The 22,661-nt window shown below is 41.0% G+C and overlaps 1 protein-coding gene across 1 annotated transcript; it reads right to left on the bottom strand.

Moving 5' to 3' along the window:
* Positions 1 to 15,682: 15,682 nt before the first annotated feature.
* On the bottom strand, positions 15,683 to 18,567 carry LOC118374511 (melanocortin receptor 4-like). The gene has a single exon (XM_035760949.2). The coding sequence runs from the start codon at positions 17,994 to 17,996 to the stop codon at positions 16,983 to 16,985; it is 1,014 nt and encodes a 337-aa protein (XP_035616842.1). The 5' UTR covers positions 17,997 to 18,567; the 3' UTR covers positions 15,683 to 16,982.
* Between the last annotated feature and the right edge of the window lie 4,094 nt (positions 18,568 to 22,661).

Genomic DNA, 22,661 nt, shown 5'->3' with positions numbered 1-22,661 from the left:
TATGAACTGTAACTCAGTTACTTCGTTGAAATGATTGCATGTTGTGATTTATATTTTTGTTCAGTATACTTTGTTTATCCTTTAGGAAGAATTCAGTGGCAGATACTACACAACGAAGGCAAAAAAGTGTATATACTAGTATGCCAACGTTTCAAAGTGCCATGACATTTGTAATCAGTGTGATAATTATAAAAGCAAATGTGTTTTTGATATACGTCATACAGAAAATGTACATTTTTTATAATGGACCTAAAATGTCTAATCACTGTATTTTCAATATAGAGCAGCAACATTTGGCGGATTTAGTTGAGTTTGTGGTCTCAAACCAGTGTGCTTGCATACAGATATCATCAAGAATATGATCAACATGGAATTACTGATAAAAAATGTGGGAAATGGGTTCCCTTATCATATAATTGCTACAGGTATTATTAATGCAGTATTAATTGCACTTTGGTTGCATTTTGTTTAAAATAAATTTGCGCAATGCATATATTGGGTTGCTACTGAAGCAACCGCGTTCAATTTGGGTCCCGAGGTCAAACTAGTTTAGAACAACTGCTGCACTTCACCTAAGCCATTTCGAATGTGTTTGTATTTTCAATTTCTGCACATTGACACACAAGCAAACCGAGAGATGATTATATTTGAATATGAATTACATTTGTCAAAACTATTAAATGAAGTTGACAGAATTTGAAATATATTTCTATTCTCTGTTAAAAAAAAGTTTAAGATTTTTTTAAGAGTAGTATAAGCACTCAGAAGCCGAAGTTAGCATTTTAGATTCCCATAGACTTAACATTGGTGGGTTAGCTAGCTAGCTTATTAGACTATCTAATAGTTATCCATACAGACTGTATCCATTTTCAATGAAAGATCAATGCTTGAAAGAACAATATCGTAAGAGAAAAATAAAGAAAATGTCCTCATTTCCATTTTAATGAGATCCTCCCACATTGAGACAGTTTATCCAAATATACTCTACCATTCAAAACCTTGGGGTCACTTAGAAATGTCCTTGTTTTTGAAAGAAAAGCACATTTTATGTCCATTAAAATAACATCAAATTGATCAGAAATACAGTGTAGACATTTTTAATGTTGTAAATGACTATTGTAGCTGAAAATGGCAGATTTTCTTTATGAGATATCTATATAGGCGTACAGAGGCCCCTATCAGCAACCATCACTCCTGTGTTCGAAAGGCACATTGTGTTAGCTAATCCAAGTGTATCGTTTTAAAAGGCTAATTGATCTTTAGAAAACTTTTGCAATTGTGTTAGCACAGCTGAAAACTGTTGTTCTGATTGAAAAAGCAATTAAACTGGCCTGTTATAGACTTGTTGAGTATCTGGAGCATCAGCATTTGTGGGTTTGATTACAGGCTCAAAATGGCCAGAAAGAAAGCACTTTATTCTGAAACTCATCAGTCTATTCTTGTTCTGAGAAATGAATGCTATTCCATGTGAGAATTTGCCAAGAAATTGAAGATGTTATGCAACACTGTGCACTACTCCCTTCACAAAACAGCTAACCAGAATGGAAAGAAACACTAACCAGAAAGGAAAGAAGAGTGGGAGGCCCCGGTGCACAACTGAGCAAGAGGACAAGTATATTAGAGTGTCTAGTTTGAGAAACAGACGCCTCACAGGTCCTGGACTGGCAGCTTCATTAAATGTTACCCGCAAAACACCAGTCTCAATGTCAACAGTGAAGAGGCGACTCCAGGATGCTGGCCTTCAAGGCAGAGTTCCTATGTCCAGTGTCTGTGTTTTTTTTTTAATCTTAATCTTTTATTTTTAATGGCCAGTCTGAGATATGCCTTTTTCTTTGCAACTCTGCCTAGAATGATCTGTCACATGATCTCAGTATATCTACACCTGTTCTGAAAGGCCCCAGAGTCTGCAACACCACTAAGCAAGCAGCACCATGAAGACCAAGGAGCTCTCCGAAAAGGTCATGTACAAGGTTGTGAAGATGCACAGATCAGGGTTGGACTACAAAAAAAATCTGAAACTTTGAATATCCCACCGATCACCATTAAATCCATAAAGAAAATTGAAAGAATATGGCACCACAACAAACCTGCCAAGAGTGGGTTGCCAACCAAAACTCACAGACCAGGCAAGGAGGGTAAAAATCCGAGAGGCAACAAAGAGACCAAAGATAACCCTCAAGGAGCTACAAAGCTACACAGCTGAGATTGGAGCATCTGTCCATAGGACCACTTTAAGCAGTACACTTCACAAAGTTGGGCTTTATGGAGGACTGGTCAAAAAAAATCCATTGCTTAAAACTTCTTAAGGCTAGGGGGCACAATTTTCACGTCCGGAAGAAAAGTGTGCCCAAAGCAAACTGCCTGCTACTCAGGCCCAGAAGCTAGGATATGCATATAATTGGTGATTTAGATTTCTAAGGCACTTGCAGCTCCTATCGCATCCACTAGATGTCAACAGTCTTTAGAAATTGGTTGATGTTTTTCCTTTGAGAAATGAAGAACTAGGGCTGTTATGAACGAGGGTCGAGTCTAGTGTACTGTTGTGGTTGAGGCGCACGACCTGAAAGCTCGCTCCACTTTGTTTTCGTCCGGTATTGAACGCAGTATATCCCGTCTTAAAATGTATCAATTATTTAGATTAAAAAATACCTAAAGTTGGATTAGGAAAGTTGTTTGAAATGTTTGGATCAAGTTTACAGGTGTAGTCATGTTGCGCGAGTTGGAACCAGTGTTTTTCTGGATCAAACGCTCTAAATAAATTGACATTTTGAAGATATAACAACAGAATTTATCGAACAAAATGACCATTTGTGATGTTTAATGTTTATTAAATAATTGTAATTAAATGACAACATATTCACATAGAAGCTCACTTGGTGAAGGCTACAGGACTGAAAATGAATAAATGCAATAATCACATCTCCATCACTGGTATTGGTAACTCTTAAAATTAACTTGAAAGGCACCTTGGGAAACATGTAAATAAGGCTTTATAACTCTACAGCAGGGTTATCCAATTAGGTTCCTGCGTTGTCGTTTATAAATATTGAGTCAAAACTACTCTAAAATACTACCTCCGAATGGGATTTAAAATGTTTGCATGCATAGCGCCAGGGTTGTGGATTCAATTCCCACGGGGGACCAGTATGAAAAAAGTATTAAAATGCGCTCTGGATACGAGCGTATGCTAAATTGTTCAAATGTACATGACCCCAGTATGAACTGTACATTTAAGATTATGTAAATGTATGCATGTCATAACATAATTTATACAAGGCTCTGAATTTATCTACCTTTGCTATACTTTTTGTGCCAGCTCACGGTTTCTGCCCATCTGGAATGGATGTGATTTCCTTCATAATACTGGTATATTCACTCTTCCAGAAAAGAGGTCTTCTGACTTCAATGGGACTTCCCGGTTTAAAAAAATTTGAACAGTATTGCTGAGTGTTTCTATCTGTATATAAATTGGAGATAATGAAAGGATTGACGCAGGAGATGCGAAGCAGGTACAGGGAGTGAAGGTTTAATAACAGACATGAAACAGAACGGGAACAGCGTCTGGACAGGAACACATAACAATTAATGCGGACACAGGGAACACCACCGAGGAACAGACAGATATACAGGGGCAATCAACCACGTGAAGGAGTCCAGGTGAGTCCAATGAGAGCTGCTGCGCGTAATGATGGTGACAGGGGAGTGTAAAGACGGGTAGCCTGGTGCCCTCAAGCGCCAGGGAGGGGGAGCCGGGAACAGGCGTGACAGTACCCCCTTCTAGGGGCGCCACCCAGCATCCAAACCTGGGTGAGACAGACAGACCGGCCGAGGCATGACAGCCTGACGATCCTGCTGCTGCGTAGAAGCCCCATGGGCAAGCTGAAGCATGACATGAGACGGGAACCTGCCGAGCCAACCGGAGAAAGGAAACCTCTTGAGCCAGCTCGGGCACCCCTGGTTCCATCGGCGGCGGAATCCAAGCCCTACATCACCAACAAAACAAAATAACTCATGGGACGGCTGAGGCATAAGAGCCCGACGAGCCGGCTGAAGCATGAAGTGGGATGGGAACCTGCCGTGCCAACCGGGGCAAGGAAACCTATCGAGCCAGCTAGGGCATGACAGGCCGACAAGCCGACGTAGGCACCCCCGCTTCCATTCACATCGGCCCGTACGTAGTGGCTCAGAAATGATCTTATCTAATCTTAAATATGTCTATAATATGAAACTCATTGTATTATAATAACAATATTATATATGTTCTTGAATACACCAACTACAGGCAATAATGATCACTTCCCCTCAATGCTTTCTGTTTTGATTGAGCTGTAGGCTGCAGGATCACATTCTGACTACTTTGGCTAATAGATAGTATTGGGTCAGTAAATTAGAACGCAACAGGACAGGATTGTTATGATCGTTACATAGCTCCTGAGAGTTTGATGTGTGGGTCTTTTGACTCAACGTATTGTTATCCTGAAGGACCAACGCACTTTGGCTAAACATTGTTGTTATGCTAGCTCAGGAACATCAGCATGTTAGACTGGTAGCTAATTAATCCAAGCGATTTATGATGAACAAAGTCTCATTCTTCCAACATAACAAGGATGCCTTCATCTAATGGTTAGATTTGGAAGAAGATATCGACTGTGTGTGTGTGTGTGTGTGTGCATCCTTTCAACCAGCTTTACCCTCTGGGTGTGTACGTGCATCTCTGCACAAACCTCTGATCTTTCAGGATTGCACACATTGTATGTATCCCTTATGAAATCTGTACATATGCAATGGAATATCAACAGCATATGGGTATATGAGCATGCAGAACATATTATTCACATACTGTACTATAGCTTCATACATAGCATGATTGTTAAACAGCAGGGAATACATTAGTCAGTAAACAGTATACTATACGTGCCCTGAGACATTACACTGTATAAACATTCATAATATGCCTGAGGGTGGTACACATTATGCAAACACCAGACGTACTCATCTGAATTAGACAGGCAAGCTTACAGGGTAAAGTCAGTACATATCAACACCCACACATCACATAGTTGAAGCATTACCACCTTGAAAACCCACGTTTCATAGTTTGTTGGTCCAGCAGGGGCTAATGCCTCCAGATCATAAGTCATGGTTTACGAGTGTGTTTTTCATGCATTACAAGCGTATGGAGAGGGAAGCCAGAGGGTTCATGGTCAAAGACCACAACATATTAAATAGACCTTCAAATCAAGACCGTGACTAGGGTGGTAAAATGCTGGTAACTTTCCAAAAATCCTGGTTGGAGGATTCCCGGATTTGCTGCGTATTCCCTCGTGATTGCAGGGATCTTCCAACCAGGATTTCTGGAAAACAGGGTAATTAGGGGAGAGTTACCAGATATTTGCAAACCTAACCCATAACACATTTTGGAGTGATTGACAAACATTTTGGAGTGACTGAGACTAAGCGTGCGCCTCAAATGGCAGCCTTTCCCCTATGTAGTGCACACGTTTGACCAGGGAAGATAGGAAACTGGGAAAAATTTAGGAGACATTCTAACATTAGCCTGACTAATAAGGTCTGAAGCCTGTATTTAGTTTAGCATTCAGAATCAGACGCAAAAAAAATGCGCTGTCTACCATGCTCATCATACTGCATACTACAGTCAATAGCTTCTCTTAGAAACAGGTGCAATGTACCTCTACACAAAACACGATGCTTGTTCTCAGCAGTGTGTATCGTCTGGGCTTATTTTTATTTTTTATTTTACCTTTATTTAACCAGGCAAGTCAGTTAAGAACATATTCTTATTTTCAATGACGGCCTGGGAACAGTGGGTTAACTAAGTGTCTGTTCAGGGGCAGAACGACAGATTTGTACCTTGTCAGCTCGGGGGTTTGAACTCGCAACCTTACGGTTTTCGTCTGCTTCTCTTGGTTTACTGTAATCCATCAGAGTGCTCTTATTATACCGGGCCGGTTCACACACTCAACTCTAAGGGTCGAGTCCTAAATGGAATGCTTTTCTCTAGTTTTGACCAGGACCCATAGCGGGTCTGTCTCCTTCCCATAGGGTTCTGGTTGAAAGTAGTGCACTATATGGGGAATAGGATGTACACTACATCTGTAGCAATGAGGATTGAGCCTCGTGTCTGCTGGATTAGGCAGGAGAGACCTGGGACCCAACCCCTACAAAAGACATACATATAGGTTTTGGAGAGGTGCGAGAGGTTGCCACACTGGGTGCTCAGGGAGCTGTTGTTGTTATGGGGAGTTAAGTGCCTTACTCAAGGGCACAACGGCAGGCACCGGCATTAAGGATTTGATACCAGCAACCCTCCGGTTGCCAGCTAACTTTACGCCAGACCCGGGATTCAAACTGGCAACCCTCTGGTTGCTGGCTCTCCTCTCTAACCGATAGTGTACCTGCCTAATGAACAACATAACTATTTACTATCACATTAATTTGTCAATCACATTACAAATTTGATCTAAATCACCTGACCTAAATCACCTGATACCTAAATACAGTGTTTTATCAAGGCAATCTACTCCCACCTCAATTAAGTACAAATTGAGCATACTTTCCAAAGTGATTCTGTTTATTCTGATGTAACCATAGCTCCCAAAGCCATATTGGCCTAGAGGAATTGCATTTTTTTTAATGATGATTAATGACAAATTTACTGTATTTGTAGAAATTACTGTTAACAGCTCAAATACTACAACCAAAACAATATACAAGTAGACCTACTGTATTTCTGTTGGCTTTGTGTCTCGGCATGGCTACTTGAGTAGTGAGTGAGCTCTCTTTCTCTCAGTCAAGACACTAAAGTCAATCGTGATTAAGTCTTTGAATTGTTCAACAAGCTCATGTCCACAGACGGTTATAGAAAATAGAATATCGAAAATATAATATATATCACCTCCGGGGAAGGATTCATATTGATAGGTCCTCAAAAAAAACTCAAGAGTCTTCTTTAATATACAGTGGGGTCTGACATTATTGACACCCACATGCCAAGTTGACTTAATGTAGAAGTGGTTCATGTAGCCAGTTCAGAATAATATTATCCACCTGATGTTGCACGTTTTCTGTGTGAGTTTCAAAACTGGGTTCAAATAGTATGTTTATTTTTTGTTGAGTTTGATTGAGTGTCAGATGAGCAGGGTTTGTGCATTTTTGTGATAATTCCATTGATTACACCGCGCCTCAATCATACACTGCTAAAGTATGTGAAATAAAAACCAGTGCAATCCAATCCCACGTCTGGTGTCATTATCCTACGGTTCTACTTGAGAAAGCCCTCTTCAAATTAAGGGGCACTATTTTTATTTTTGGAAAAATAATGTTGCCAAAGTAAACGGCCTATTTCTCAGGACCAGATGTTAGAATATGCATATAATTGACAGCTTAGGATAGAAAACACTCTGAAGTTTCCAAAACTGTCAAAATATTGTCTGTAAGTATAACAGAACTGATATTGCAGGCGAAACCCTGCAATCCAATCAGGAATCCAATCAGGAAGTGCCTCTTATTTTGAAACCGTTGTGTTCCTATGCATCCCTATTGGCCATTGAAAGGGATATAATAACGAGATTCCTATTTCTACGTTTCCCTAAGGTGTCTACAGCCTTTAGACGTAGTTTCACGCCTTTATGTTGAAGAATGAGTGTAAATGACTGCATTGCGTAAGTGGCCAGCTGAGGGCTCTTAGAGTGATTCTTGCGTAAAAGACAGAGGTAGTAATTTTTCCTCTCGCTCCTACTGAAAAGCCAATTGTTCCGGTTGATATATTATCGAATAGATATTTGAAAAACACCTTGAGGATTGATTATAAAAAAACATTTGCCATGTTTCTGTCGATATTATGGATATAATTCGGCGTTGTCGTGACCGCTATCTCCGGTGGATTTCCGGTGGAGGTATATTGGGCATAAAAATCATCTTTATGGAACAAAAGGAACATTTGCTGTCTAACTGGGAATCTCGTGAGTGAAAACATCCTAAGATCATCAAAGGTAAACGGTTAATTTGATTGCTTTTCTGATTTTCGTGACCAAGCTTCTTGCTGCTAGCTGGACATAATGCTATGCTAGGCTATCGATAAACTTACACAAACGCTTGTCTTGCTTTGGCTGTAAAGCATAATTTCAAAATCTGAGATGACAGGGTGATTAACAAAGGCTAAGCTGTGTTTCACTATATTTCACTTGTGATTTCATGAATATGAATATTGTCTAGTAATATTTTTTGACCGTTGCGCTATGCTAATTAGTGTAGTTGACAACAATTCTCACGGATCCGGGATGGGTAGTTCCAAGATTAACAATGCCTCGTAGCTACCTTATTGACCATTCCGGTCCCGCTTTAAATTATATTGAGCATATAAAAGCTTCATAATGCCTTCATACACACTACATAAAGTGTTACAAAGAATCTATAACATACTTTATAAAAGGTTCATAAATGTGGTATAACTGTGTGACATAATCACCAATATCAAATGTGACATAACCCACTATGTTGAACATGATATAGACACGTTAGGCTGAATGATGGCACACACTCTAAAGTTAAGTAATTTTAGTAATATTAAACCTAATCTCATTCCCAGACACTTCTGCTGAAATGCGTGGAAGTCCTTGTGGACCAACGCATCAAACTTGGCCTTCACTAGTTAGGGTTAGGTTTCAAATCTAATTTTAAGAAGATAAATTATGGAAATGGGAAGTCCATAGTGGATTCGGCTATCTCTGCCTGCTGAAAGGTGTATACAATCGAGAACACAGCCATGCAATCTCCATAGACAAACATTGGAAGTAGAATGGCCTTACTGAAGAACTCAGTGACTTTCAACGTGGCACCGTCATAGGATGCCACCTTTCCAACAAGTCAGTTCATCAAATTTCTGACCTGCTAGAGCTGCCCCAGTCAATTGTAAGTGCTGTTATTGTGAAGTGGAAACGTCTAGGAGCAACAATGGCTCAGCCCCGAAGAGGTAGGCCACACAAGCTCACAGAACGGGACCGGCGACTGCTGAAGCGAGCAGTGCATAAAACATTGTCTCTCCTCGGTTGAAACAAACACTATGAGTTTCAAACTCCCTCTGGAAGCAACGTCAGCACAATAACTTAATTTAGATTTTTACATTTAGCAGATGATCTTATCCAGAGCGACTTACAGGATTAGGGTTATTGACAGATTTTCACCTTTCGGTTAGTGGCCCAACGCTCTTAGTCACTAGTCTACCTCATGAAATGTTTTTCCATGTCCACACACAAGCCTAAGTTCACCATGCGCAATGCCAAGCTTCGACTGGAGTGGAAAGCTCGCCGCCATTGGAATCTGGAGCAGTGGAAACGCGTTCTCTGGAGTGATGAATTAAACTTCACTATCTGGCGGTCTGACAGGCGAATCTGCATTTGGCGGATGCCAGGAGAACGCTACCTCCCAAATGCATAGCGCCAACTGTTAAGTTTGGTGGAGGAGGAATAATGGTCTGGGGCTGTTTTTCATGGTTGGGGCTAAAAGTACGATCTTGTCCCCATGTGCAGTTGCAAACCGTAGTCTGGCTTTTTTATGGCTGTTTTGGAGGAGAGGCTTCTTCCTTGTTGGCCTTTCAGGTTATGTCAAAAAAGGACTCTGTTTACTGTGGATATGGACACTTGAGTACCTGTTTCCTCCAGCATCTTCAAAAGATCCTTTGCTGTTGTTCTGGGATTGATTTGCACTATTCACACCAAAGTATGTTCATCTCTAGGAGACAGCACGCGTCTCCTTCCTGAGCGGTATGACGGCTGCGTGGTCCCATGGTGTTTAGCTTGCGTACTATTGTTTTACAGATGAACATGGTACCTTCACATGGTTTAGAAATTGCGCCCAAGTATGAACCAGACTTGTGGAGGTCTACAATTATTTTTCTGAGTTAGAAGGTAGGCACTGCGTTTGAAGGTAGGACTTGAAATACATCCACAGGTACACCTCCAATTGACTCAAATGATGTCAATTAGCCTATCAGACGCTTCTAAAGCCATGACATAATTTCCTGGAATTTTCGAAGCTGTTGAAAGACACAGTCAACTTAATGTATGTAAACTTCTGACCCACTGCAATTGTGATATAGTGAGTTTAAAGTGAAATAATCTGTTTGTAAACAATTTGTCATTCACAAAGTACATGTCCTAACCAACTTGCCAAAACTATAGTTCTTTAACAAGAAATGTAATACCACAAATAAATAACACCAGCACACAATGATTATCACACGGGACGAGACCCGTAATCATCTGCGCAATCCACAATGGCACGGAAGCCCAAAACACGCAGCACAGGTACTCACACTCTCAACAGACATGGGAACAATAAACGAGAGACCAATGGGCACCAAAGGTCACATTATTACAAACACTAATCAGTGGGAATAGGGGACAGGTGTGCGTGATGAAAGTTCCGGAGGGATCCGTGACACCCACAATCTTTCTGTCATCAAATTATCTCAACCAATCAAGTGCTTGTTGAATGTCCTTCACTATAAGTGTGCTGGAAGTCTGTTTATTGTAAAAAAGCACTGTATCTTGTCAAAAACATTTTTTCCAAAAGTTTAATAAGGGTTGGTAACAGGCTGATTGGTCGGCTATTTGAGCCAGTAAAGGGGGCTTTACTATTCTTAGGTAGAGAAATGACTTTTGCTTCCCTGCAGGACTGAGGGCCACACTTTCTAGAGACTTATCTTGAAGATATGGCAAATAGGAGTGGCGATATCATCCGATATTATCCTCAGCTTTTCATTGTTTATAGACAACAATAATTGTTTCACCTCTTCCACACACCCTTTACGGCATTCAACATTACAATTACTGTCTTTCATAGGCTAGGTTGCTACAACCTAGTCTATGAATAAAAGTTTAGAATGTAGGTGCACAGGTCGAGACATTTTTTAGTAATTTAAGGTGACAGACAGTGACACATTCAATACCACCTTGCACACTCTGAGCTAGGGTGTAATCATTAGTCCAACAAATCCAGGTAGGTTAATCCCCGTTTCATTCTGTTTGCCTCCGTTTAAGAATTTATTTTCAACAGAATCATCAGAATGAATACACCCCTGATCACACGCAAACACAGTTCACTTTCATAGCAGTCACATACAAACAGCAAGATCATTTTGTATGATGATTCCTTCTCGCATCTAAGTGCTATGCTCCTCTCACCTTTTCAAATCATATACACAGCCTACCTCATTGTGACCAGCTAATGTCATAGTCAAACTAGCTGCTATACTGAAAAAAATATAAACACCAGTGTTGTGTTCAAGACCACATAAAGTGAGACCAATTCAAGACCAAGACCGGAGGGGTGTGTGACTGAGTCAAGACCGAGACTGGGAGGGAGACGAGGGGTACGAGATCGAGTTAAGACCGAGACCAGAAAAATACGAGTCCAATTCAAGACCATGATTGTAATTTTGTAAAATCGCCACCATAATAACACTTCAAAATGTCCAGTATTTCTGTGTTCATATTTCAGAAGAACATATGGATTCTTTAGACATTCAGAATGGTTAAACAATGCACTCTGAAGGCATTTATTCTTAACCAAAACACATTGGGAACAATGAAAGACTAAAGATATCTAAAATAATATTATTATTTTCTAATGGTGTTCTGATTTAATCTCTTCAGTTTTTGTTAGAAAGGAAAGGGTTAACACTCAAGATTAAAACATATCCAATCAGGATGTATTTTGGGTGGTCTATGGGGAGATACATCTAGCAAGCTAAATTAGCCATTGGCCATGCCATCAGACACTTGATAGTAGCCATTCAACTGTATTAGGGCAACATTGTGGATTGCCAGTGGAATCAACCAATCACATTGAATTGGACAACTTTACAAAAATGTATGGAAACTTCTGCTTTCTCGAATGCCAACAGGCCACTGTGCAATAGCGAACAGTATTTTCCCCACGGTCTAGCTAGCTGGCTTTTGTTGTAGGCTAGTTTGGAGCAGCTGCAGCAGGTGTTATCGAAGAGGATGTTGTTGTTAATTTGTAAGCTTTTCCAATTTTTAATACATTTCAACAAGAAGTTAAGTTTCATCATCTGGTGAGTGGAACTGTGTTTTTTATTGAGGCTCGCATTCCGCATGCTGTTGTTAACCATCTCTTTGAAAAGAACTTGTGTGTGAAACATTGTTGCATTTAAACTTTAGATAACAGGTAACTTTGTGTGCGCAACATAAAAAAAAAACATTTTTACAATGGGAAGTAATAGTTGTACATTTCAATTGGGAAATGTTTAGCCTAATGTTAGAGTTGTTCTAATGATTGGGACCTACTGGCTTATTATGTCTGAGTGAATGGACTGCTGTCTTTCAATTCGCCCTAAGCAGTGGTGTAGTGGTGCCTGGAGAAGTGGGTCCTGTGTGAAGGAAAGTCGCCCTGTGTAAAAAATATTATATAGATTAAAACCACACCAGCAGACCATTTTTGCGGTCTGGGGAAAATATAAATAATTTTGCAGGATGTTGATACGAAACAAATGCCCTCCCCATTGATTCAAATGAGCATGATATAGTTATGTCAGGTAGGCTTACATTGTGGTCACAATTGAATTGGGAAGGTTTTTAGGGAAAGACTTCAGAAATTAAAGACATTTTATGTTTGTGCTTTTCTTATAACTAATTAATGTGTTCTCTTCATGTGCTGGTCTATAAACCAATTTCTGTGTTCATGCAAGTGGTTGACTGAACAAATCCTTCTCTTATCAGTAGCTGCAATTTGGTATTATGTCCAGACCTTGTTTTGAGAACAAACAAAAGATATCTCAGTTTAGAGAGAAGCCTCGAAAGGTGTTGGTCTGTCACATGTTATGAAACAGTATTGGTTGGTCACATGAATGAAATAAAATGGTAATGATTAACTAATTATGCTAAATCATGCAAATATAACTTGTCTGTGTATAGCCGTATAGAAGACAAATTCTGGGTCTGTCCAGGCAAAGACCCTGATTGACATGTGTACAATGGTGCATTGAGTTGGTTGGAACCTCTCCAGCCGCTGACAATAAACAGTGATTCATTTAATATTGACTTTGAGTGTTCCTGTGTAAGAATTTACACGACAAAATGTTAATGCGAAGTGCATGATGACTGAATTTCATAAAGCAAAAAGCCTACTAACCAAGATTACGGATCAAACTTTTTCAATATCTGGTTTGCGTACCCATTGTTGCCTTAGTTAGCATTTACTGGTAGATATACCCTACCGTTCAAAAGTTTGGGGTCACTTAGAAATGTCCTCAATTTTGAAAGAAACTCAAATTTATGTCCCTTTAAATAACATCAAATTGATCAGAAACACAGTGTAGACATTGTAATTTCAATGACAGAAAACACACCCCAGTGTCAATAATCCTTTACTCAGCTTGACACTGGCTGCATTCAATTGATGAGTTACAATAGCTACACTGTCAATGAGATTATGTTAGGGTATGTTTTGCAGCATGAGAGTGAAGGATGCTTAGGAATCTGATTCTAGATTTAATTTTGAATTGGAGATGCTTAATATGAGTCTGGAAGGAGAGTTTACAGTCTAACCAGACATCTAGGTATTTGTAGTTGTCCATATGTTCTAAGTCAGAACCGTCCAGAGTAATGATGCTAGGCGGGCAGGTGCGGACAGTAATCAGTTGAAGAGCATGCATTTAGTTTTACTTGCATTTAAGAGCAGTTGGAGGGCACGGAAGGAGAGTTGTATGTCACTGAAGTCTGGGAGATTAGTTAAAGTGTCCCAAAAAGGGCCAGAAGTATACAGAATGGTGTAAACCCAAATTTTCTAATTTAGACCGTTAACCTGACAGCTGGGAAATGTACACTTTAAGAGATACAATTGTGTGTTTCCTGTCCTTCGAGTGATCACTAAATGAAACACCATTGTTTTTTAAATACGCACGGACCATTCCCAAGAGAAGCTCTTTGTTCAACTGTGAAATCCTCTATCCCCATACTGCAAGTCCAAAGGGGGAGAGGGTCCCTTCCAGGAATTTACAACCTGTCATTAAGTTGTAGAGAGAGAGAGAGAGAGAGAGTGAGAGAGACTATGATCTTTCTCCCAGGGCACAGGATGACACCTTGAAGACAGCTTTGCAGCTTTGCAGCTGTTGCAATATTAATATCCTCAGTGCATTCTAGTCGATACAAAATGTTTCAATATTCTCTGAGCATCCTCGTCTGTTGAAACAATGTTTCAATATTCTCTGAAATGCCTTGTTTCTATGCTTCAATATTCACAGAATGTTTCCCTTACCTGGCGAATAATGCATGCAGGCAAATACCCAAAAAACTGGGTACACATATTATAAGGAAATCTATAAATGCAGAGCAACAATTTCAGTGCGAAGCGCACCAGACAATGACACTGTCATAGTATACTGTATGCGCCATTCCACAAGGTGACTTCATATAGCCTACAGTAACCTTTTTCATAATTTTCGGAGTTTCTCCCATTCTTCTCTGCAGATCCTCTCAAGCTCTGACAGATTCGATGGTGAGCGTTGCTGCACAGCTATTTTCAGGTCTCATCAGAGATGTCCGGGATCTGACTGTGCCACTCAAGAAAATTCAGAGACTTGTCCCGAAGCCACTCCTGCGTTGTTTTGGCTGTGTGCTTAGGGTCGTCGCCCTGTTGGAAAGTGAACCTTCACCCATGTATGATCACTCTGGAGAAAGTTTTCATCAAGGATCTCTCTGTACTTTGCGCCGTTCATCTTTCCCTCGATCCTGACTAGTCCTCCAGTCCCTGCCGCTGAAAAACATCCACACAGCATGATGCTGCCGCCACCATTCCTCACCATATAGATGATGCTAGGTTTCCTCCAGACGTGACATATGGCATTCAGGCCATGAAATATTGGTTTCATCAAACCAGATAATGTTGTTTCTCATGGTCTGACAATATTTAGGTACCTTTTACTGAGGTGTGGCTTCCGTCTGGCCACTCTACCATGTAGGCCTGATTGGTGGAGTGTTGTAAAGATGATTGTCCTTCTTGAAGTTTCTATCATCTCCATAGAGGAACTCTAGAGCATATATCAATATTCTCAACAAGAGCGCCTGGTTTGGTCTTCAACCTTTATATGTCAGGGCTGCCAGTGCTCTAACCTGTAATACAAACTCTATTAGATTGTTTAAGATGATTTCCCAGTCTTATTTGTCCAAACCATTATTTTGATAAGAAAATAAATTACAGTAATTCCATAGAAAGCTCCCAGCCTTCAAAGAGATCTTCTTTGTTTGTGATTGACCACATTTTTTAGTTCTGAAAGGTTAAAGTCTAAACTGGGAGAAGAAAAGTATAAAATCCTCATTTGCTGTTTCAAAACACTGGGGGGGGATTTGTAGATAGCTACTTGTAGAAGTTAACTTGTCTAAACACATAGGCCTATTGATCTAAGCTCACAAGGTCGGCAACACTTTTAATGAGAGTAAGGCTGCCTTTGTGTAAGCTTTAACACAATAGTAAGGGTGCAGCTTTCATCTAAAGAATAAAACTATAACCAATCAGAATCAATTATGATACCGAGTATGAACTGCAATGAAAGACTAATACGAGAAACAGATGGTTATATCGTTCTGTAAACAACAGGCTTTTACACATGATTTTATTAAAATATGTATATATAACACCGCCGTTGAAATTGTTATTTTACATCACAGTGCAGCATGTTTAAGGCCAGAACAACAAGCGACATGATATAAACACAAAAGCACATACTCACATGGTTTAAATTTGAGAGCAAAATACAATATCAATAGAATCTAGAATTAGGGTTGGGGTTAGGAAATTATAGAATTCATACATAATAAGTTACATGTACACTGTAAAATAAGTCTGCAAAGAATTATCCAAGCACTTGATGAATGCATATTGAGGATGAATTAAAAATATAGATGAAAGTGTGACTGTGTCATGTAATGGTGACTTTATAAATGCACATGTCCACACAAGGTCTGTTTTTTTCCCCAAGCAGCATAGGTCGCTTTTAGCTTTTAAACAAATGAGATGTAGCTCTCCCGACTGGGTTTATTCTCAAGAGAAATCATTTCAATTAGTGCTTCACTTTGTTCAATTTAGAGCCACTATGTGTTGTAGTTGTCAGCCTAAGATAGGCTAAAGGAAAAATCCTCTGACATTTATTCTACAAAGCACGGTGCAAGACTTTATTTTTTTTTTTTTTTACTGTTTGCTCACAATATCTAACAGCTACATTGTGTTTGATCCGGGAGGTAGATTATCTTTTTGAAGCTTTCCACTTTCAATCGTTCAGAGTATGAAATAAACGTACACTGTCACATAGTGTGCCATTTAAAGATGCAGTCCTGGATCTTAAGCACTTACAAATATATTCCTAATATATCATATGAATTGGATGATGTAGTACACGACTTTGCACAATTTTCGGTGACCAGTTTCGGCTCGTGAGCACTACTTTCAGTGTGTATGTTATCCTTGAAAAAAGACCGTAGTGTGTAGGCAGCTGCCACTCAGTACTTCAAATATGTTTTAAATATTAAAATATCCAACTTATTTTAAATAGATATCTTTCTCATATCATCATCATATCTTCTCACATTATGGGTCAGTTACTTTAAAAACAGAATTGCTCGAGACAAACAAAAAGATACCTGATTGTGCTGTAGAGAACAAATGGGTTTTGTGTTGTGTTCTGTTTTTACAGTTTGTATGTAAACCAACCTTCTCTTTGGCTACCCGAGCCATGGTAACCAGAACCGGTTAAGAGGAACTACTTTTGAAGAATTTACAGCCATGTCCTGGAGCACGGGCAGAAAGAGGGCAAATCAGTCCTCACCAATCACAATCAGCACCTACATCAAAGACCTCATGCTGTACACAACGTCTCAGCTGTCTCTTTCATGTGAGGAGACAAAGGCAGATGCCACCTCAGCAGTTGCCAGCTGTTCAAAGGGTCACTATTTCCCGGGGAGCTCACACACACACAGGTTTGGCAAGCTGTACCAGCAGAAGATCTCCTTGAAGGTCTTCCTCATCTCCTGGCTACGGAGTGCGTAGATTAGAGGGTCGATGACCGAGTTACACATGATGAGGATGAGGTACATGTTGAAGTGCGACATGAAGCAGGCACAGTAGGGATTCCTGGGGCAGGCGATAATGAGGATGAGGTGGAGGAAGAAGGGAGCCCAGCACACTACGAACACACCTAGGAGGATGGTGAGGGTGATGGCGCCCTTCATGTTGGCATGCTGGCGGATGGACGCGTTCCCAGGCAGCATGGCAATCCTCTTCATGTGTAGCCGGGCTAGGAGGAACATGTGGATGTAGAGCGAGGCCATAAGTGCCAGCATGGTGAAGAACATGGTGATAAGGCAGATGAGGACAGTGGTGCTCTCAGAGTAGATGATGAAGAGCACGCCCGACGCCACGCAACACAGCCATATGAGGGAGATCACCGCCAGCGCTCTTTTTACCGTCACAATGTTATGGTAGTGCAGCGCGTAGAATATGGTGATGTAGCGGTCTATGGCGATTGCCAAGAGACTACAGATCGACGCCAGCAGTGAGCTACAGATCATGGAGTCAAACACGTTGTCCATGCTTTTTATCAGCGACCCAGAGATGCTCAGGTTGCCGCTGTTGATCAGGGCTATGACGATCGTCTCGGAGGCATTGGAGACGCTGACCAGCATGTCGGCCACAGCCAGAGAACAGATGAAGAAGTACATGGGAGAGTGGAGGTTCTTGTTCTTGATGATAGCGGCAATCACCAGGATGTTCTCTAATAAACTGACAATCCCCAGCGTGAGGAAGACCTCGGTGGAGATGAGGAGCTGGTCATAACATCCTGTCGAAGAGTCATTGAGACCAATGCCCTCTGAGTCTTTGTTGACGGATACCAGACTCCCAGCAGTGCTGGAGTTCCTGTTATAGCTCACAGAGATCAACCCATGGTGTTCTGTGGCATTCATTGTGTAGTTGGTAGTTCTCTTAGTTGGTTCTCTAAGCCTTTTAGTAAAATGTTAATGTCACCATTCTAGCCTTGTTGTTGGCTTTTAATCCACCTAGTTAAGTCCATCAGTATACTCCGAAATTCTCAGTGCTACGTGCTCAATGGACCTCTTGTTCTGTTGTCTTCCATGCTCAGAGTCAGGCGCCCGGCAGGTGGTGGAAAGCAGAATGAATCCCAATGTTTGATCCTCTTTTTTGCCTCATCCAGCCCCCAAACTGGTCAAGCAGAGTCATTTTCTTCAGACATCTGCTGATGTTCGCCTTCCTTAGCCCCTGGCACTCTCTCTACACTGCGATCAACTGGCAGCCTCCAGGAAGAATGAGAAAGAAAGAAAGCGAGAGAGAGAGAGAGAGAGAGAGAGAGAGAGGGGGGGGAGAGGTAAGGATGAAAATAGAGTGATGATAAAAGGAGAGAGATAGTGAATTGAGAATTGAGAGATGATAGAGATATGAAGTAAAACGTATGTAAATAGAAAAGTGGTCGAAGGAGGAAATGGAAAGAAAGAAGGACTGAAGATAAAGAAAGCAGAGGAGTGAGAGAGCATGGCAGAGAATGAATGAAAGAACAGGAGCTGAGTTGATCAGTGACAGGAGTGTGAACCTCAGAGATGGAGAGGGCGGACCACTTTGCAGACTACATAATCTCTTCCCTTTCCGCCCAGAGTTATACAGTCAAAAAATAAACCTCCCCACAGCCCCTCCCCCTAGTCATGTTAGCCATTCAGCTCACAAGACAAGAGTAGGGAGGGGCAAACTGTGTTGCTGGGGTTGATAAACATAAAAAGGCACAGCAGATTTAAGAATGAAGGATTATAACAGATCAATGTTTTGTTGCCTACACACTAAAAACAAATGTATATATATAGTGCCAAATAATGGTTATTTGGCTTGTAACCTTAGCGGGTCCCTTTTTGGGGCCCCCCACCTGGGTGCATGGTTTGTATTTTGCCCTAGCACTACACAGATGATTCAAATAATCAAAAATTGACGAGGAGTTGGTTATTTGAATCAGCTGTGTAGTGCTAGGGCAAAAACCAGAACGTGCACCCGGGGGCGGGCAGGGGTTTGCCAATGTGTGTATCGCTTAATCAGAAGTACATCGTCAATGACGTCCGAACCTTCATTTGATCATGTGCTTTATCTAACTGTGTGTTGCAAAATGTGAGATCGCGCTGATTTCACTGTGGTTCTGATGCTTTCTTTGATTCCAAGCTACCTTCAAACACCAACCTATTCTGGACACCGTATTTACAAATACAGTTAGGATTCTGTAGTTTCACCTGACAGGGAGCTTAGCAGGTAGAGTAGGGAGCTATGGAACATTTAGGGATGTGAGGGTATGAGGCCAAATACCGTTGAAAACACAATATTCATTAGGTTTTCAAATACATTAGCATAGTATACATTTCTGTCTTAAGCATCCCAAATAATGACAGATTCTGTTTTTTTATATGCTAGTAAACTTGAAGTTATTAAAAGGAAAGCATGGTGTAAGATGTATCCAGGCAAAAACGCAGTTTCCCATCACTAGTGCTAGCTATAGTATAGTTTTGAGCCGCTAAAGAGAGAATTAAGAATCTCAGACAAAGTCAATGGTCTGAATCCAAAGCTTGTCACTAGCTGCAAACATCAAGGCTATCTGTCCCCACCTAATAATGTGGTGTGTGTGTGTGTGTGTGTGTGTGTGTGTGTGTGTGTGTGTGTGTGTGTGTGTGTGTGTGTGTGTGTGTGTGCGTGTCCAATCAAATCAAATCGTATTAGTGAAATGCACAGAAAACCGGTGTAGACCGCACAGGGAAATGCTTATTAACAAGCCCAGAACCTGCAGTGCAGTTTAAAAAAAATACAGATAAGAATAAGAGATAAAAGTAACAGGCAATTAAAGAGGAGCAGTAAAAAAATAACAATATATACAGGGGGGTGCTGGTACAGAGTCAATGTGTGGGGTCACCGGTTAGTTGAGGTAGTATGTGCATGTAGGTAGAGTTAATTAAAGTGACAATACATAGATAACAACAGAGAGTGGCAGTGTTGCTACTTAATATAATGTTTACATACCCTACATTACTCATCTCGTATGTATATACTGTACTCGATACCATCTACTGCATCGTGCCTATGCCGTTCTGTACCATCACACATTCAGATATCTTTATGTACACATTCTTTATCCCTTTACACTTGTGTGTATAAGGTAGTAGTTTTGGAATTGTTAGGTTAGATTACTCGCTGGTTATTACTGCATTGTCGGAACTAGAAGCACAAGCATTTCGCTACACTCACATTAACCTCTGCTAACCATGTGTATGTGACAAATACATTTGATTTGATTTGATTAGATTTTTTTTATGGAGAGGGGGTGGGGGGGCAATGTGAATAGTCTGGGTAGCCATTTGACTGGATGTTCAGGAGTCTTATGGTTTGGGGATAGAAGCCTCTTGGACCGAGACTTGTGTGTAACTATATATTTGTGTGCATGCATGTCTGTTTGTGAGTGCATGTGTGTGTGCACATGTTTGTGGGTAGCTCTCTGCTGCAGTCAAATCACCAGAAGAGCTCTCTAGTGGCCTCATGGGTGGAATGTTAATATTTTCATACATTCACAATAAATAAACCATTTTATTAACACTGTCTAAGTCAGGGGAGGGGTTCTACTAAGTTATATTTAATTGTTTAAAGAAGGTGATACCAAGGATAATTTTGCTATTTAACTTTGAATTTGAAGAACCCTTGAAATATAAAAAAACACTTTTTTTTGTTGAATATTTTTTTTTATTTGGTGTTACTGCCACTAGTCCGTACAAACCCATTGAATAACAGATTCACTACATGGAACAACAGATAGTCCCCCCCAAAGAATCTAAAGGAAGGTACCGGGAGACCGTCAGCAGAGTCTTGTGAGCTCTGTTGGCATCCTAGAGCAAAAGTGTGTCGCCCAAACTGTTCGGACACTACAGACCCTAGTTTGGCAAACGAGGCCCTTGACTCTTGTGGGGGTGGTAGAGCAAAACAGAGAACACTCTTGTGTTCGTCTCATCTTTCCATAGAAGGTTCACAAAATGCCAAACCGTTGGGACGCTATAGACGTTTTGGGATGTCTCATTGTCTGACTAACACAGCTCTAGCTCTGTCACCTTTCACCGCAGATATCTCTCGCTTAAACTGACACCCCTTTTTCACAATACCCAATTGGTAGTTACAGTCTTGTCCCATTGCGGCAACTCCCCTATGGACTCAGGAGAGGTAAAGGTCCTCCAAAACAGTATCCTCCAAACCGCCACTGCTTCGTGACACACTGCTTGCGTAACCCGGAAGCTAGCCACACCAATGTGTCAGAGGAAACACCTTCCAGCTGGTGATGGCACCAGCTTACAGGTGCTTGGCCTGCCACAAGGAGTCAATGGAGCACGATATACAAGGACATCCCAGCCAGCCGGACCCTCCGGCACTGGGGCGATTGTGCAGCACCCGGACGGCTGTCACACAGCCTTGGATCGAACCCAGGTCTGTAGTGATGCCGACAAGCACTGCCTTAGACCAATGCGCCACTCGGGACGCCGAACTGACAGATTGTTATAGGGATTGTTGTATTATGCGAATTCGAATTCTGTGGGGCATAGACTCTAAATCCTGGGCTTCTATATAAAACGGTTTTGTTAGATTTCAGTCTTTTGTGATTTATATGAAGTGTAATATTGGGGTGCAAACTCAAATGTAATAAATGTCAACTATGGCTGACATTGTACAAGTGTCTACTTTTTAAAACCCATAACCATGTGTGTGAGGTCTATGCTTTTGTTTCAAAGTAGATTTGTTTAAGACTACCAATAAATGGGCTCGGCTATTTTGACTGACGGGTGTACAAAATCGAGCACACAGCCATTCAATTTCTATAGACAAACATTGGCAGTAGAATGGCCTTACCAAAGAGCTCAGTGACTTCCAACGTAGCACCCTCATAGGATGCCACATTTTCAACAAGTCAGTTCATCAAATTTCTGCCCTGTTAGAGCTGCCCCAGTCAACTGTAAGTGCTGTTATTGTGAAGTGGAAAATTGTCTGTCCTCGGTTGCAACACTCACTACCAACACTCAAACGGCCTCTGGAAGCAACATCAGCACAAGAACTGTTCAACGGGAGCTTCATGAAATGGGTTTCCATGGCCGAGCAGCCACACACAAGCCTAATATTACCAAGCGCAATGCCAAGCATCTGCTGGAGTGGTGTGAAGCTTGCCGCTATTGGACTCTGGAGCAGTGGAAATGAGTTCTCTGGAGTGATGAAACCAGTGGAGGCTAGTGACTTGAAAAATGTAGGAGGGTGGGAGACCCACGGTATAAGCACGGAAAGCACGGTGACCACAAAGTGTGTTTAAAAAGCTTCAAAGACTCATTATTTTAACCTAAACATTTAATAAAGACATTTATAGTACAATATTATGGGGAAAGGAATGAGAGGGCTACTTACAGTGTTGGAAAGGGATCACAGCAGTGATTGTATGAGGGTGCGTGGCATGAGTTGAGGTGTTCAGAGTCTTGACCAATGCAGGACAGGATTTTACTGGGAAGACAAAAAATAATAACACAGACAAAGAGCTAAGAATGAGTTAGTCTAAGCAAGGAGTA

The sequence above is a fragment of the Oncorhynchus keta genome, chromosome 4 (genome assembly GCF_023373465.1).
Source record: "Oncorhynchus keta strain PuntledgeMale-10-30-2019 chromosome 4, Oket_V2, whole genome shotgun sequence".
Taxonomy (NCBI): domain Eukaryota; kingdom Metazoa; phylum Chordata; class Actinopteri; order Salmoniformes; family Salmonidae; genus Oncorhynchus; species Oncorhynchus keta.
Note: the sequence above shows the minus strand (reverse complement) of the source record. Positions and strands in the feature narration are given on the sequence as shown.